The 15,061-nt window shown below is 40.6% G+C and overlaps 1 protein-coding gene across 3 annotated transcripts in view; it reads right to left on the bottom strand.

Annotated features, from left to right (window-relative positions):
- The window catches only part of uts2r2 (urotensin-2 receptor 2), a 144,741-nt gene that overhangs the window by 79,625 nt on the left and 50,055 nt on the right, over positions 1-15,061 (bottom strand). For all 3 annotated transcript variants that reach the window (XM_043714606.1, XM_043714605.1, XM_043714604.1), the window contains exon 4: positions 9,492-9,534. In XM_043714606.1, the coding sequence (XP_043570541.1) occupies positions 9,492-9,534 (43 nt within the window). The remainder of the gene's footprint in view (positions 1-9,491; positions 9,535-15,061) is intronic.

Genomic DNA, 15,061 nt, shown 5'->3' with positions numbered 1-15,061 from the left:
AGTTTCAAACATGTGTGTCAAAGCTGCTCACACGCCCTGTCCAACATGGAGTGCAATACACCGGGAAGTGAATGATAATGTAAGATATACAAATTCTTACAGTCCCAGAGAGTGGTGGGGGCATGGAATGTGCTGTCTGTGGGAGTGGCAGAGTCAGAATCATTGGCGAACTTTAAGTGGCAATTGGATAGGTACATGGATGGGTGCTTAAGCTAGGACAAATGTTCGGCACAACATCGTGGGCCGAAGGGCCTGTTTTGTGCTGTATTGTTCTATGTTCTAAAACACAGTAGGGATGTGCCTGATTGTGCATAATAGTCCTCCGTCTTTTAGGTTAGGAGCACCTGGTTGTATATGCTACTGTGATCTGACTGATTAGCCTTGGTGACAAGATAGCAGACTCACACCTGTGGGACAGGTATCACATGAGAAATGAATGCAAGTTAGTCAATATTCATATTCAGATGGTCTTCTTTGAGGCACTATCAATCATTTCCTATAAAGCTATGACAGCAGACCTGCAGGAATGACAGCAATGGTCGATTTATTTTAACAATCCAAACAGGGCTGCTGTAGTTCCACTCGAGACAATATAATCATGGGTTTTCATAGAACTCTGCTGCTTCAATGATTTCATGAACTTGGTATTATATCCCTTCTTATATAAAGTGTTTGAAATTAGTTATGTGTTTTAACTTGTGTTTAAAGCCTCTAAGGTAATGAAAAATGAACATCAATGCATCCATTTATTTGGAACAGTTTTGTTATTACTTAAATACTTAACTTTGTTCAATGGATTCAGAAAAACATTTCCTATTTGTAACAATACTTTAGAGAATTGGAAAACACCATCAGCACTTTTAAATGCCAATTTCAATTACATGATTAAATTGCCCAATGGTTTGCCCAGTCTCTGCAATACTACATACACAACTAAATAAATTCTATAAACAGACATTTCTGCATCACTGAAGTCTATCCAAAAAAGGATTTATAATGATATTAATTAAGGAATCTGCGAAGACATCTTGGCACAGAACCTATCCTCTCCAAGACTGGCATTACGGATTCAGAGGGAGGGAGGGAAAGAAGAGAACCTTTACTAATCATTTCTAATTTAACATGACTGTAGGATGTTAAAAAACAAACACAACTGATCTGAGGGAAACAGCAGTGAAATGTTTAATTATACTATTAATCTTCGACAATTTCAATCGTGTTTACCTTCCAATCACATTCAGGAGAATATCTACTGTAAACATATTAAATTTAATTTAATGAAGCTGATGCATGCAATGTAATAAAACAGGAATGATAAAAAAGACAAGAAATTATCTGACTTTTTCATTAGAAAATGAGGGAGGGTAAATGAAATGTAAAAAATGTTATGTCAGTGTTAGAAAAAAGTATTTTCTTTCTAACACTGACATAACATTTTTCACATTGTACAGACTGCAATTTGATTTGTTCACTGATCAAGACTGGAACAGTATTGAAATGTTTCTGATCTCTTTAATAAAAACAGAACAAAAACTGGATAATGTAGAAAAGTTTAACAACGCAGCAGCTTTTATCTCTGACAGCCAAATGCAAGCTACTTGAGTGGAATTTTATGAGTGAGATCTTCAAGGGTGTGAGCTTGACAACAATTTTCAAGGTTGCATCAATGGCCCATTTATTTGTTGTACTTAAATTTACAAGCACTTGTAACCCCTAATTGCAACACGAAAAGCACTCAATAGGAAAAATAAAATTGTTGTGTGCAGTATATAAAAGATAAAATCAACAGAACAATTACAGATAAATTCAATGCCATGATGGGGCTCACTTTTTTTGAAATACTGAAGTAAAACTCAAAGCTGGAGAAACTCACCAAGTATGGTAGCATCTGTGCAGAGAGAAACAAGGGTTAATGTTTCGAGTATAAGAATAGGTCAGGTACCCCTTTCTCCTCAACTGAGGATTGCATCCTATCATGGCCGACAGAGCCAACAACCGCATCCAATCCATGGGCAGCACAGTGGCTCAGTGGTTAACACTGCTGCATCACCAGGACCAGGGTTCAATTCCGGTTCAAGGCGATTGCGCATGTGAAGTTTGCACATTCTCCGTGGCTGCATGGGTGTCCTCTGGGTGCTCCTACTTCCTCCCACAATCAAAAGATGTGAAGGTTGGGTGGACTGACCATGCCAAATTGCCCATAGTGTGCAGGGGTGTGCAGGCGAGGTGGGTTAGTCATGAGAAATGAGGAATCACAGGGATGGGGTGGGTCTGAGTGGGAACCCTCAGTTAGTGAGGACTTGATGGGCCGAATGGCCTGCTTCCACACTGCAGGGATTCTACGATTTTATTCTATGATTCAATTTCCTGCTCTTGCACTCTCATGTCTTCCTTTCCCTGCCAGCATCAGAATAGAGATTTTCATGTCCTCACTGCCCACTCTCCCCACCCCCCACATTAAAAGGAATATCCTCCACTATCACCCGCCCTATAATGCCAGTATCAAACATATCTTCTCCTCCTCTGTCACAATTCCATAGGAACTGTTCCCTCCACAATATACTGGTTCACTCCTTCACCATCCCCACTGTCTCATACCTACCCCACAGCACCTCCTCATTCAATCACGGAAGGTGCCCTTTCACCTCCTCCTTCCTCACTGAACAAAGTTCAGACACTTCTTCCAGGTGAAGCAGCAATCTACTTGCATTTCTGGTTTACTGCCTTCACTGCTCAAAATACAGTCTCTTCCTCATTGCGGAAACCAAACGCAGATGGATGCCTGCTTTCTGGAACACCTCTGCTTAGTCCACAAGTATGACCACAACGTTACAGTGACTTGTCACTTCAACCTTGTCCTTATGCTCACTGTTCTGTCCGAGACCTGCTGCATATTCCAGTGAAGTCCAATGTTGCTGCAAAATCTGCCAGTTAGACACTTCAGAGCCTTCAGGACTCAACATTAAGCTCAATGATTTCTGACAATGAACTTCTCTCCTTTTGATTAAAAAAAATGTTAATTCCCACTCTTCCTCCAAAAGCCACCATCTGTCCCCCTACCCTCTACTACCTTATCATGCTTTTCAAGGCTTTGCTTTCAGTCAGATTCCATTTGTATCCTGTTTAATGCACCTACTCTGCACCAATACCTTGCCTTCTCTGCACCAATACCTTGCCTTCTCCCAAAACCATTCTCACTCCCTTTGTCTTTTGTCCTGTGACACCTTTGACATCCAATCTCCCTTAACTCTTCTCTGACCTGCCCTTTGTTTCCACTTGCCCATCCCCACTTTTCAACAGTACAAAACCCATGATTTTTCCACCTCTCTTCAGTTCTAAAGAAGAATCATTGGACTCAAAATGGTAACTCTGTCACTCTCTCCATAGAAGCTGGCAGATCCAATGAGCTTCTCCAGCACTTTATGCTTTCCTTCAGTGTTAAAAATGTGAGTTCAAAAGTTTATTGACATCCCCCTCAAGCAGATGAATTTTCTGATAACTTGTGACATTTTTATACTAGGATTTGAGACAAATATTTTTCTCAGAAAATATTTCATTTCCATCTCAAAGCACAGATTGTTCTGTTATAAAGATGATTTATCTAGGATACATTAGGAAAGAATAAAACCAATGTTCATGCTGTGAAACCCACATTTAAAATTACTACATGTTTGCAATGAGTTAACATTTTCTGGCACACATTTTTAAAAAAATACATGTAATTGGAGTCTCCCAGGTTCTGGCACAAATTTGCAATTTGATTTCCCATTGTCAATCTTGAGGGACAGCTAGAAAATTAAAACAGACAGCTAATTGGCTTAATCCATGCAATGGTCGGGATAGAGTAAGCATTAGTTTCCCTCTGACTGCACTCAGTCTTTTAGTCTTAACTTCTTGGGGAAAAGGTGGTTTGGAAATGGAGTGAAGTTTTAGAAGAGCATGGAGGTGTGTTAGTGGGTGGCACACAATATAAGCCTCGTCAAATAAATATAACTCAACGCATTTCTATTATTGCTCAGTCCTTTGAATTGTTGTTGTGTCGTCAAAGTCTTACCAGACCATAGGGGCTGCTCTCTTATTAGAGAGAAGCAACTGGTGGTAATTTAACCTGAGGGCCACCAGACCTCAGACGAGGAAAGAGCTTAAGAAGGACAGTCCTTCATGATAACCTCAAACCGGTGATGGGAATTGAACCTATGCTGCTGGCATCACACTGCTCTGTAAACCAACAATCCAGCCAACTTATCTAAACCGATTCCAAGTCCTTTGAATATAGGAGTTGGAATGTCATGTTGAGGTTGTACATTGGTGAGGCTTCTTCGGAATACTGTGTCCAGTTCTGGTTGCCCAGTTATAGGAAGGATATTATGAAGCTGAAGAGGGTTCAGAAAAGATTTACTGAGTATATTGCTGAGTGTAAAAGGTTTGAGTTATAAAGGAAGGCTGGATAGGCTGGAACTTCATTCACTGGAGCATAGTGAGTTGAAAGGTAATCTTAGAGAAGTTTAGAAAATCATGAGGAGTACAGAGGGGGTAATGATAGTTGTCTTTTCCCTCAGATGAGGAATATCATGTCGAGGCAGCACATTTTTAAGGTGAGAGGAGAGAGATTTAGAAAACACATCGGGGCAATTTTTTTTTACACAGAGTGTGGAATGAACTTCCTGAGGAAGTGGTGGACGTGAGTACAACTACAACATTTAAAAGACATTTGGATAAGTACATGGATAGGAAAGGTTTGGAGAGATTGAGCCAGGAGCAGACAGGTGGGACTAACTGAGTTTGGGTTTATGTTCGGTATGAACTGGTTGGACCGAAGGGTCTGTTTCCATGCTGTATGACTGATTATATGGCCCAGTTAACGTTATATTTTCTCATTAGGAAAACTGACTAGAACTTGAAAAATTATTTCAAAGGACCATCAGTCTATTTCACTTCATGTGGTTCCTCGTGTTTTCTTGAAAGCATCTGAATTTTATTTACAAAATGAAATACATTTTATCAACCCATCCAATATATTCATAAGTTCTGGTTTTTCCAGCTAAAGAGACAATGCCGATGCCAGAGCAAACAAAAATGAATCAACATTCCAATAAAGAAGTGAGCAAACCCAATGACTCCCCCAAGTGCACAATTTCATAACAAGTATGAATGCAGGAGAGACTCCATTTGAAAAATGGTGTGTTGCTGCAGTGCATATTTAAGACATAGGGGCAGAATTAAGCCATTTGCCATTGAGTCTGCACCATCATTCAAAGAGATCATGTCTGATCTAAAATTCCTCAACTACTTTTCTGTCTCTTTCCCCATTAGCTTTGATTCCATTACCATTTTGAAAATATCTGTATATCTCAGCCTTGAATATACTTAATAATCCAGCCTCAACACCCCTTTGTAGTGAAGAATTCCACAGATTTATGAACTGCTGAGAGTAGAAATTCCTCGTCAATTCAGTCTTAAATGTGCAACCTCTTATTTTGATATTAGGCTGTCTGGTTCTAGAATCTTCTACAACAGGAAACAACTTTTCTGCATCTACCTTGCCTCTCATTCCTCTAAACTCCAAAAAGTTATCTTCTCTACAATCATTCTCACGCCCTTTGCCTTTTTTCTATGACACCTTTGAGCTCCAATCTCCCTTAAGCGTTCCCTGACCTACACTCCTCTCAACTTTTCAACAGCATAAAATCCATGACTTATAAATCTCTTCAGCTCTGAAGCAGAGTCATTGTACTTGAAACATTAACTCTGCTTCTCTGTACACAGAAGCTATCAGACTGACTGCATTTATCTAGCATTTCCTATTCATATATCACATTCTTTAACATCAGAATCACATTTGTATTGCCTTCAAAAGTTAAATATAAGCAGTGGAGGTTGGGTTACGGGGGCGATGGTGGCATTTGGGGAACAAGACGAGTAAGTATCAAAATCGAGAACAGTGTTCATGGTTTAAAGCTGTTAAATATAATGTTGACTCCTGGAGGCTATAAAATTGTGTTTCTGGATCTGCAGCCTCTCTACTCTTGGCAAATTAAAATTGCTCAAACTATGCCAGTTGTCCAGAATGTTGTGGAGCTTAATGTTGTCTTGCTTTTCTGTCTGAGGGGGGCACCTGGGAGGAGAGTGCAGTGCAAGGTAGATCCAGTTCCTGACCCGAGAGGGAGATCTGAACAAAGGGGAGGCATTCCTGCTCCTCTTGACGCATAAGGAGTGCAGAGAAGGCATCTGTATTCTCCTTGAACTTGTTCTCACTTGACTGCAGCTACCTTAGGCCCAGGACTCCAACCTGGCCACAGATTAAATAATAAGCACATTAAATCCATAGCTTCAATCTTTATTACTGAACCTCCTAGGAGTAGATTGGCTACCCATGCCTCATTCCACTTCAGAGAAACCATTACACTGATGGGTGAGAGCTACATTCCCAATGCACTCAGAAGATCTGGCTCATTTAGCCTCATGTCTCCATTCAAACCTAACCAATCATCCACATTAAGATTTCTTTTCCTTTGGAAGCAGTGGGGGCAAAATGAACAGAATGTTCCAGATGTGGTCCCATGCAAAGCCTGTCATAGGATTGAGAATGGTTCACATCCAATGGTAACATCACCTTATCATTATGAGTTGAATAAGGTTTCTCAAAAAGATATTTGAACAAAGTGATACTGACAAATTAAATTTACACTGAATAGACTTCCTACATATTCCAGTTTGATTCTGGTTCTCACCAGTTAACCTTGCTTGCATCACAACTAAATTAGGAATGGTTAGAGTCGAAATTGAAATAGATCAAATATTCCACATATAATCATCATTAAACAGTGATTGTTATTTAATAGCTAATGTATTCCCATTCATTATATTTCAACACCTTCACCGGACAATATAAAAGAATGAGTAATTTACTTTGTGTTACATAATTAAATCATAAAACCTCTTCCATAGAAATTCAATTTCCGCAGTCATTGCCTCAACATTGCATTCTATGCCCGCTCCACACCAAATGGCTCAGTCACTGACAAGCCCATTTTGGAACATTTTATTTTCTCTACACTGAGCCCTCCACTTATATCCAATCCTTTTCTTTCTATTCCAACCATGAAAACAAATCTCCCCTGAATCACATACAACTACACTTTCAGACTCTTAATTTTGACATTTTATTTGTCATCCTACTTCTACAGTCATAGATATATTCACACTAGCCTTTCTCCTCTCTCCCTTTAATGTCTTTGTCCTCATTTACTCCCCCAAGTACCAATCTAACATAGCTCCCACCTTCATTTCCTTAAAGAGAGCTGGTACAAAACTGTTCAACTTGGCAAGGTTAAGGGTACAGGGGAGTTAATTTGGATAGTGAATGAAAACTACATCCAGAGAGGTCACAGGAGAGAGGCAATGGGAGTAGAGATTCACTGAAGGAGGAAGGGACATAGAGTCATAGTCATGGAGATGTACAGTATGGTAACAGACCCTTCGGTCCAACCCATTCATACTGACCAGATATCCCAACCCAATCTATTCCCACCTGCCAGCACCCGACCCATATCCCTCCAAACCCTTCCTATTCATATACCCATCCAAATGCCTTTTTAATGTTGCAATTGTCCCAGCCTCCACCACATCCTCTGGCAGCTCATTCCACACCCATACCACCCTCTGGGAATGACAGCCTTAAATATGAAAAGGAAGTGGAGTCAATCGTAACTTTGATTTCTTTCAGCGCCAGCATGCTTATAGGTTCACCCAATGATGAAAGCCACAACTATCATAATGAATGCTAAGGGAAGAGAAGAAGGATCTCGGAGGCACAGCCTGGAATGACTTCTGTATGGGAGAGAAGTAATAAGTTGATTATCTGTTCATGTTGAGTACAGTGCAAAACTGAGAAGGACACATTACTCTCAAATTGCCAGGAGAGTGAAAATTACCATTGGAAGCAAAGACTTAATGACATTTCCATGCTGCATGACTATGACTCTATAACATGGAAGAGAAAGAGAAGGAGAAGGTCTAATGAACCTTTGTCATCAGTTGTAGCCCACAAAGCAGCAATGTGGGACAACACCAATCTGAGACCACTGCTGAATAGCACATGCTTTGGACTCATTCTGTTAAGTGATGTTACTTTGGATCTGACCAAAGTGAGTGCACATTTGGATCTCATTTCTTCAATTGGTCCTTGGGACCAATGAATATTGAGGTGCTGTTAATGCCGACAAGATAACTGTCGTTGATTAGGTTATTCCACAAAAATTTTCTGCATTATTTCATCCTGTAGGAGGTTCTCTTGAGGGTTTTTTTTGTTTGTATCTTATTATATTTCACAGCCATATAAGTGGAGCACTCTGTCTTCACTGACATATATACGAGGCTCAGAATGATAAAAACAGAATATGCTGATCAGCACATGCTCATTCTAAGCTGCACAGTGTGTGTAACTACTCCAAGGGTCCTCGTTTGCAACAGTGACTTTAGTTCTGCCACACAGGTACCTCAGAAGTCCATGCAGTAGAAAACAAATGAGCAGGAATACTGCTCAGCAGATTAAAGAGCAACTGTAAAAAGAGAAAGAGAGCAAACATTGTTGTGATGACATACCATAGACCTGAATCACTGGGCCTGACCTTCACCATCAAAGCAGGTTGGCTCAAATCAGGAAATTTCCTGGCTCAGCACAACCACCTCAGGAAATGCCCTGAAATGGCACAGTTTTTATTCCTGGACGGCAGGTTTTGGAGACAGACAGTCAGGTCTACCACCCCCAGATGGGGCCACAATGGGTGCCATGTACCAACATTAGTTGGTTAAAAGTCACATCTCAGTTCTCGAGCACTTTATTTCAGTTGCCTTTAAAAGTATTAGGTCTTCAAGCACACACTCCTCACCCTTATTACTCCCTATGCCGGATCCATGCTAATCCACCCCACTGGCTCCTCAAACCCTCCAAGTCACTCATGCCCAATTGCCATTCATCCATTCCATAACAACACATGTTCCTCAATCATCTCAATGGTTTGCTCTGTGCCCAAGACAATCTTGTGCCATCTCATGACCCACACCTCCCACACATTCCTATGGCCACCTCTAAGCTGTATGTTATCTTCTTGTCAACTCATGAACCCCCAATTATCTCCTTGGCTCCTCATAGCCATTGCGCCAACATGGAACCCAACACAGGTTCATTCCTTTGAGATACAAATTACTCAAGTGAAAGATGGGGAAAATAGTTTATGTAGCAGGACATGATTTTCAATGCTCCATGCCAGAAAACCCAACTAAGTGTGTCTTATTTACATCCAACACAGAATCTTGAGCTAATATTCCAGGCTCCTGTGTTTGTGTGTAGAATCTGGAATAAAAAACAACTTTGAACTTGGCATCCAAGTAAAAATACTCTCAACAAATCACGGAATACCATAGCATAAAATCGGGATGTAGTCTTAATTGTTACTTAAGCATGAAAAGTTTAAAAACAAATCACTTACCCCGCCATCTGATCCTCCCAAGGACAGCCCTTTCTTTGCTATACTGTAAACAGAAAATAAGGTCTGAGTTCACAAAGTGCTCTTACAATCATAGGAATGCTGGCTGGGTGTACATATTTATTGACAGATTTACATTAGTTTATTCTGTGTGGTCAGTACGACATTCAATGGAGTCAAGGTCAAGACTTATGTAAGGCTCATGTTTCTTTAACAATTCTTCAACAAATGTACAAAAGAGATCTAATCCACTACTTCTTTGCAACTTCATTTTTAATTAATCTGTGGCAGAAAACAGAATACTGAATATATGCCCTGATAAAATAGCCCCATCAAATAATGAAGAAAAACACTAAATCCGAGATAATAAGCTTGAAATTTCTAGACTAAGTGTGTGGAAACAAAAAGTTTTTCAAAGGAGCTAAAAATTTGCCGTGGAAATTGGTTCCACTGGAATTACATCCTTCAAAACTGACCTGCACTAGACAAGATATGCTTGTCCGAGTCAACAAGTGACTACATTCTCACAAGCTGGAATACAGATTAATGGCCATTCCAAATTATTGCCAGTATAATTCTTTTCACATTGATAATTACTTAGTGAATGTTATCCAATTGCACAATCACACCTAATGATGGACATTGTGTTGCGAGTTCTGCAAACATGGGCTCGTTGGATACAGTCAGTACCGTGCTTACAAACAGCCAAAGGGACATGCTGTTTGATATGATCCACTAATCAATCTTTTGAACGTATGAATGTATGGCCCACATTCATCACAATGTCACTGAAATTCATATACCACATTATTATATGCGCAATAGGCAGATTGTCTTTTTGTCTTGGAGACAGCATTCTATTAATGGTGAACACCACTCAGATAGCTGCTGCATAGTAGCAGTGTTATACAACTAGCATCATCTGTTGCTCAATCCTTTGAGAAACATGGTAATTTGAAATAGACAGGGCAGTTTTTAGGAGCAAAAGCGATGGTTTTAGGCAATATCACGTGTTTGAGTGATATACAGCAAGAAGAGCGGTTGGCTAACATGGTGCCACTGTTTAAGAAAGGTGGTAAGGACAAGCCAGGGAACTATAGATCAGTGAGCCTGACGTCGGTGGTGGGCAAGTTGTTGGAGGGAATCCTGAGGGACAGAATGTACATGTATTTGGAAAGGCAAGGACTGATTAGGGATAGTCAACATGGCTTTGTGCATGGGAAATCATGTCTCACTAACTTGACTGAGTTTTTTGAAGAAGTAACAAAGATGATTGATGAGGGCAGAGTGATGGACATGATCCATATGGACGTCAAGAAGGCCTTCAACAAAGTTCCCCATCAGAGACTGGTTAGCAAGGTTAGATCTCATGGAATACAGGGAGAACTAGCCATTTGGATACACAACTGACTCATAACATAGAAGACAGAGAAGGGTGGTGGAGGGTTGTTTTTCAGACTGGAGGCGTGTGACCATTGGAGTGCCACAAGGGATCAGTGCTGGGTCCACTACGTTTCATTATTTATATAAATGATTTGGATGTGAGCGTAAGAGGTAGAGTTAGTAAGTTTGCAGATGACACCAAAGTTGGAGGTGTAGTGGACAGCAACGGGATTTTGATTAGATGGGCCAATGGGTTGAGGAGTGTTGCTGATCAAAGAGACCTTGGAGTGCAGGTTCATAGCCCCTTGAAAGTGGAGTCGCAGGTAGATAGGATAGTGAAGAAGGAACTATAGGGAGAGGATGAATAGGCTGGGACTGTTTTCCCTGGAGCTTTGGAGGCTGAGGGGTGACCTTATAGAGGTTTACAAAATTATGAGAGGCATGGATTGGATAAATAGACAAAGTCTTTTCCCTGGGGTGGGGGAGCTCAGAACTAGAAGGCATAGGTTTAGGGTGAGAGGGGAAAGATATAAAAGAGACCGAAGGGGCAAGTTTTCATGCAGTGGGGTGGTGTGTGTGTGTGGAATTGGCTGCCAGAGGAAGTGGTGGAGGCTGGTACAATTGCAACATTTAAAAGGCATCTGAATGGGTATATGAACAGGAAGGGGTTGGAGGGATATCGGCCGGGCGCTGGCAGGTGAGACTAGATTGGGTTGGGATATCTGGTCGGCATGGACGAGTTGAACCTGAGGGTCTGCTTCCATGCTGTACATCTCTATGACTCTTTAAGTGATCTGGTCAGGGTCACCATTATCCAACAGGATGGCTTTGATGTGCCATATTTCAGCATCAATGTCCCACAGTGAACAAAATAAGTTGTCAATAAGGTCAATCTCAGTGTGTGGAACTGTAGGTATCCCAATGCTGTACTAACCAGTGAAGATAGACAGTGGTTGAGAACTTCCCAAGCCAATTTCTCACATGGCACATCAAGGAAACACAGCTCATTCAACTGGCCTATTTCAAATGCGAATTTGAGCACAGGATGGAGCCTGGTAAAAATTTCTTCGCACTTGACAAGTAGCTGCAGATTCACAAACAGCAAATGTACAAACGCCGTATCAGAAATACACAACGGGTAGGAGGTTAGATTTGATGAACTAATTTGAGGATGTGAAGAATTTCACTGACAACCACTTCGGGATTGTCATTTGGGCACGCAGTGTGGCATCCTTGCATGTGCTGAAAGCTAGATACACGACAACAGTCTTTGCAGTCAGAAAGAAAATATACACAGATTCTCCCTATTCAATTCAACAAAATAGGTCAAATCCATTGCTATGAAGGAGTCATATACAGACAATAGGCTTCTCTCCCTCAAGAGCGAAGTTAACTTGTTAGGTTTAATAATCTTGCAACAGCTTCACAGTCACTTTTACAGATAGAAACACTCTATTTTGCAGACATTTTTAAAAAGCTTTGGTGAGATTTTAACTCAAATTCCCATGATTACTAGTCCAGCATTAATAGTTCTGGAACATAGCAATTGTGATACTGTACCACAGAAGGCTAACAGCAAAGATAGAAAGTATACTTTTTATAACGATGTGTTCAATGCATAATCTAAAGAAATTACTCCTCTCCTAATTCCTTTTCATCCAAGCTATACAGAATTATTTAGTTAATGTTATCCATTTGTAGAATTGCATCTACTGATGGTCAGAGCATCCTCAGTGCTACTGAAGATTGGCTAATAGTATATATTTATTAAGATCAAACTGAAATAATTAAATGAAATCTGGGAGACAGTGCATCTTCCATCAAATACAACCACTTTCAGCTAATTCAGAAGATGCGGTTATTTTAGAATATTTTTAAACGCAATGCTAAAGATGCTAAGTTTAGGCTGTAACAAATTGTCAAGTTCTGTGCATGATTAATAAGATTTTTGTTAAATGTCAATTTTAAGTCAAACCCATCATCAATCTACAAGTCAATGGATAAAAGTACAAGTATCGTTTTTAACCAGGTCTCATGTCAACTGAACTATCAGTAGTAAAATTATGCCCTGACAAAAGGCTTCAAAAAGAAGGCTTCACTGCCCTAAAAGTCTAACAGAACAAAAACAACATATAGTTGAAGAACAATCATGAATAAAGGCTGGGTCAGCTGCTTCAAGGCAACGGAGTTAAATTCTATTTTATTACTGTCAATATTAGGACGATGATGAGTGTTTTGGGATCACATTCACCAGTTTAGGTTGCTTAGTGAAGTCTGAAACCCAATGGCCTCAAAAATGACAAGTAAAATAAACTAAAAGGAATTACAATGGAATTCAGTGAGACATGAAACTATATCCAATAATTCTTCAGTGGCATGATAGTGCATTTTTGGCAGTGAGTGACTTAAGGAGGAAGTGAACTCTCTTGCTTAATACTGTAAATTTTATTTTCAAATGGATCAAAATGCATTTTTAGGATACATTTGAAGTGTATGATGGTTTCAGCTTTAATGAATAGTGACCTAAATAAATTATCCATACTCTAAGACATAAGCAAGATACTTGCTTAGGTGTCAACAGCATTCACACAGACATGACATTACATTACCCACATTTATCATACAAAGTTACCTTTATAAAGGATACAAGATAGACTCCTTGAGGATAGTGACCTAATTTAACCATAACCAGTTAAGATGATACTCTTGCAGTTCCCTGATGATGAGTCTCCTGCCAGCTATAACCTGTACTAATTTGTCTGCCTGCAAATGGTTTTGTTCTACCATTGATGGCTGGATAGGTGGTTTGCGAAACAGTGTCACCAACTGCATGGGTTCAATTCCCACATTGTCTGAAGTTACCATAAAGGATTCTCCATCTTAACTTCTCCACTTGCCTGAGGTGTGGTGACCCTCAGCTTATAACCACCACTAGTCATTTGCTTCTAATGAGACAACAGCCCGATGGTCTGGGAAGACTACAGTGACTTCAACTTTAATAAAAAACATTAAGCAAAGTTCTCCATGTTTCTTCATCTTTGCCTTTGTGTTAGACATAAAGAACATATGTCTACATAGGGGGAAAGGGCTATATGAAACAATTCTCGAAAAACATAACAAACTTCCTCGCTGGAATTCACATCTCTATCACTTGTTGCAGAGCCTCACACTTCGTTGGCACTGCAGAAGGCAGACATGTCAACTCCCATTCACACTCTTTTCATAGAAGCCTCATGAAAGTGTATTTCTGCCTTTGGCTGACAGCGCTCCATAATTGGAGTAATTTACTTTCTCTCATATAGCTGCAAACTCAACATATTACAGTAATTTATATACGAGTCAGCATGCTGTCAGAAATGCTGCCTTAGAAGTCACAACATGAACAGAGTAATCCTGGGTCAAAAAAGTTGTCTGTCTGCTCCAGTTAGCAATCACAGAGAAAGAACACTATGATCACAATCATCTACATGAGCAGCACATATCTGTTACAGCCCAGAGAGTGAAATGCATACGAAATAAAATGAAAAATTCAAATTACTAAACCCTTGAAGCAAATTTTCCACAACTAGTCCTTACAAGGTTGAGATACCTTGACACGGTCCTGTCTCCCTTAGTCCAAAAACTCCCCATCTACGTTCGGGACACCACCCACTCCCTCCACCTCCTCCATGATTTTCGCTTCCCCAGCCCCCAACGCCTTATCTTCACCATGGACATCCAGTCCCTATACACCTCTATCCCCTACCACGAAGGCCTCAAAGCCCTCTGCTTCTTCCTTTCCCGCCGACCCAACCAGTACCCTTCCACTGACACGCTCCTTCGACTGACTGAACTGGTCCTCACTCTGAACAACTTGTCTTTCCAACCCTCCCACTTCCTCCAAACCAAAGGAGTAGCCATGGGCACCCGCATGGGCCCCAGCTATGCCTGCCTCTTCGTCGGATATGTGGAACAGTCCATCTTCCGCAGCTACACTGGCACCACCCCCACCTTTTCCTCTGCTACATCGATGACTGTATCGGCCCTACCTCATGATTCCATGAGGAGATGGAACAGTTCATCCACTTTACTAACACCTTCCACCCTGACCTTAAATTTACCTGGACCGTCTCAGACTCCTTCCTCCCCTTCCTAGACCTCTCCATTTCTATCTCGGGCGACCGACTCAACACGGACATTTACTATAAACC

Source organism: Chiloscyllium plagiosum, chromosome 24 (assembly GCF_004010195.1).
Source record: "Chiloscyllium plagiosum isolate BGI_BamShark_2017 chromosome 24, ASM401019v2, whole genome shotgun sequence".
Lineage (NCBI taxonomy): Eukaryota > Metazoa > Chordata > Chondrichthyes > Orectolobiformes > Hemiscylliidae > Chiloscyllium > Chiloscyllium plagiosum.
The sequence above is the reverse complement of the archived record's forward strand: the minus strand, read 5'-3'. Positions and strand labels throughout refer to the sequence as shown.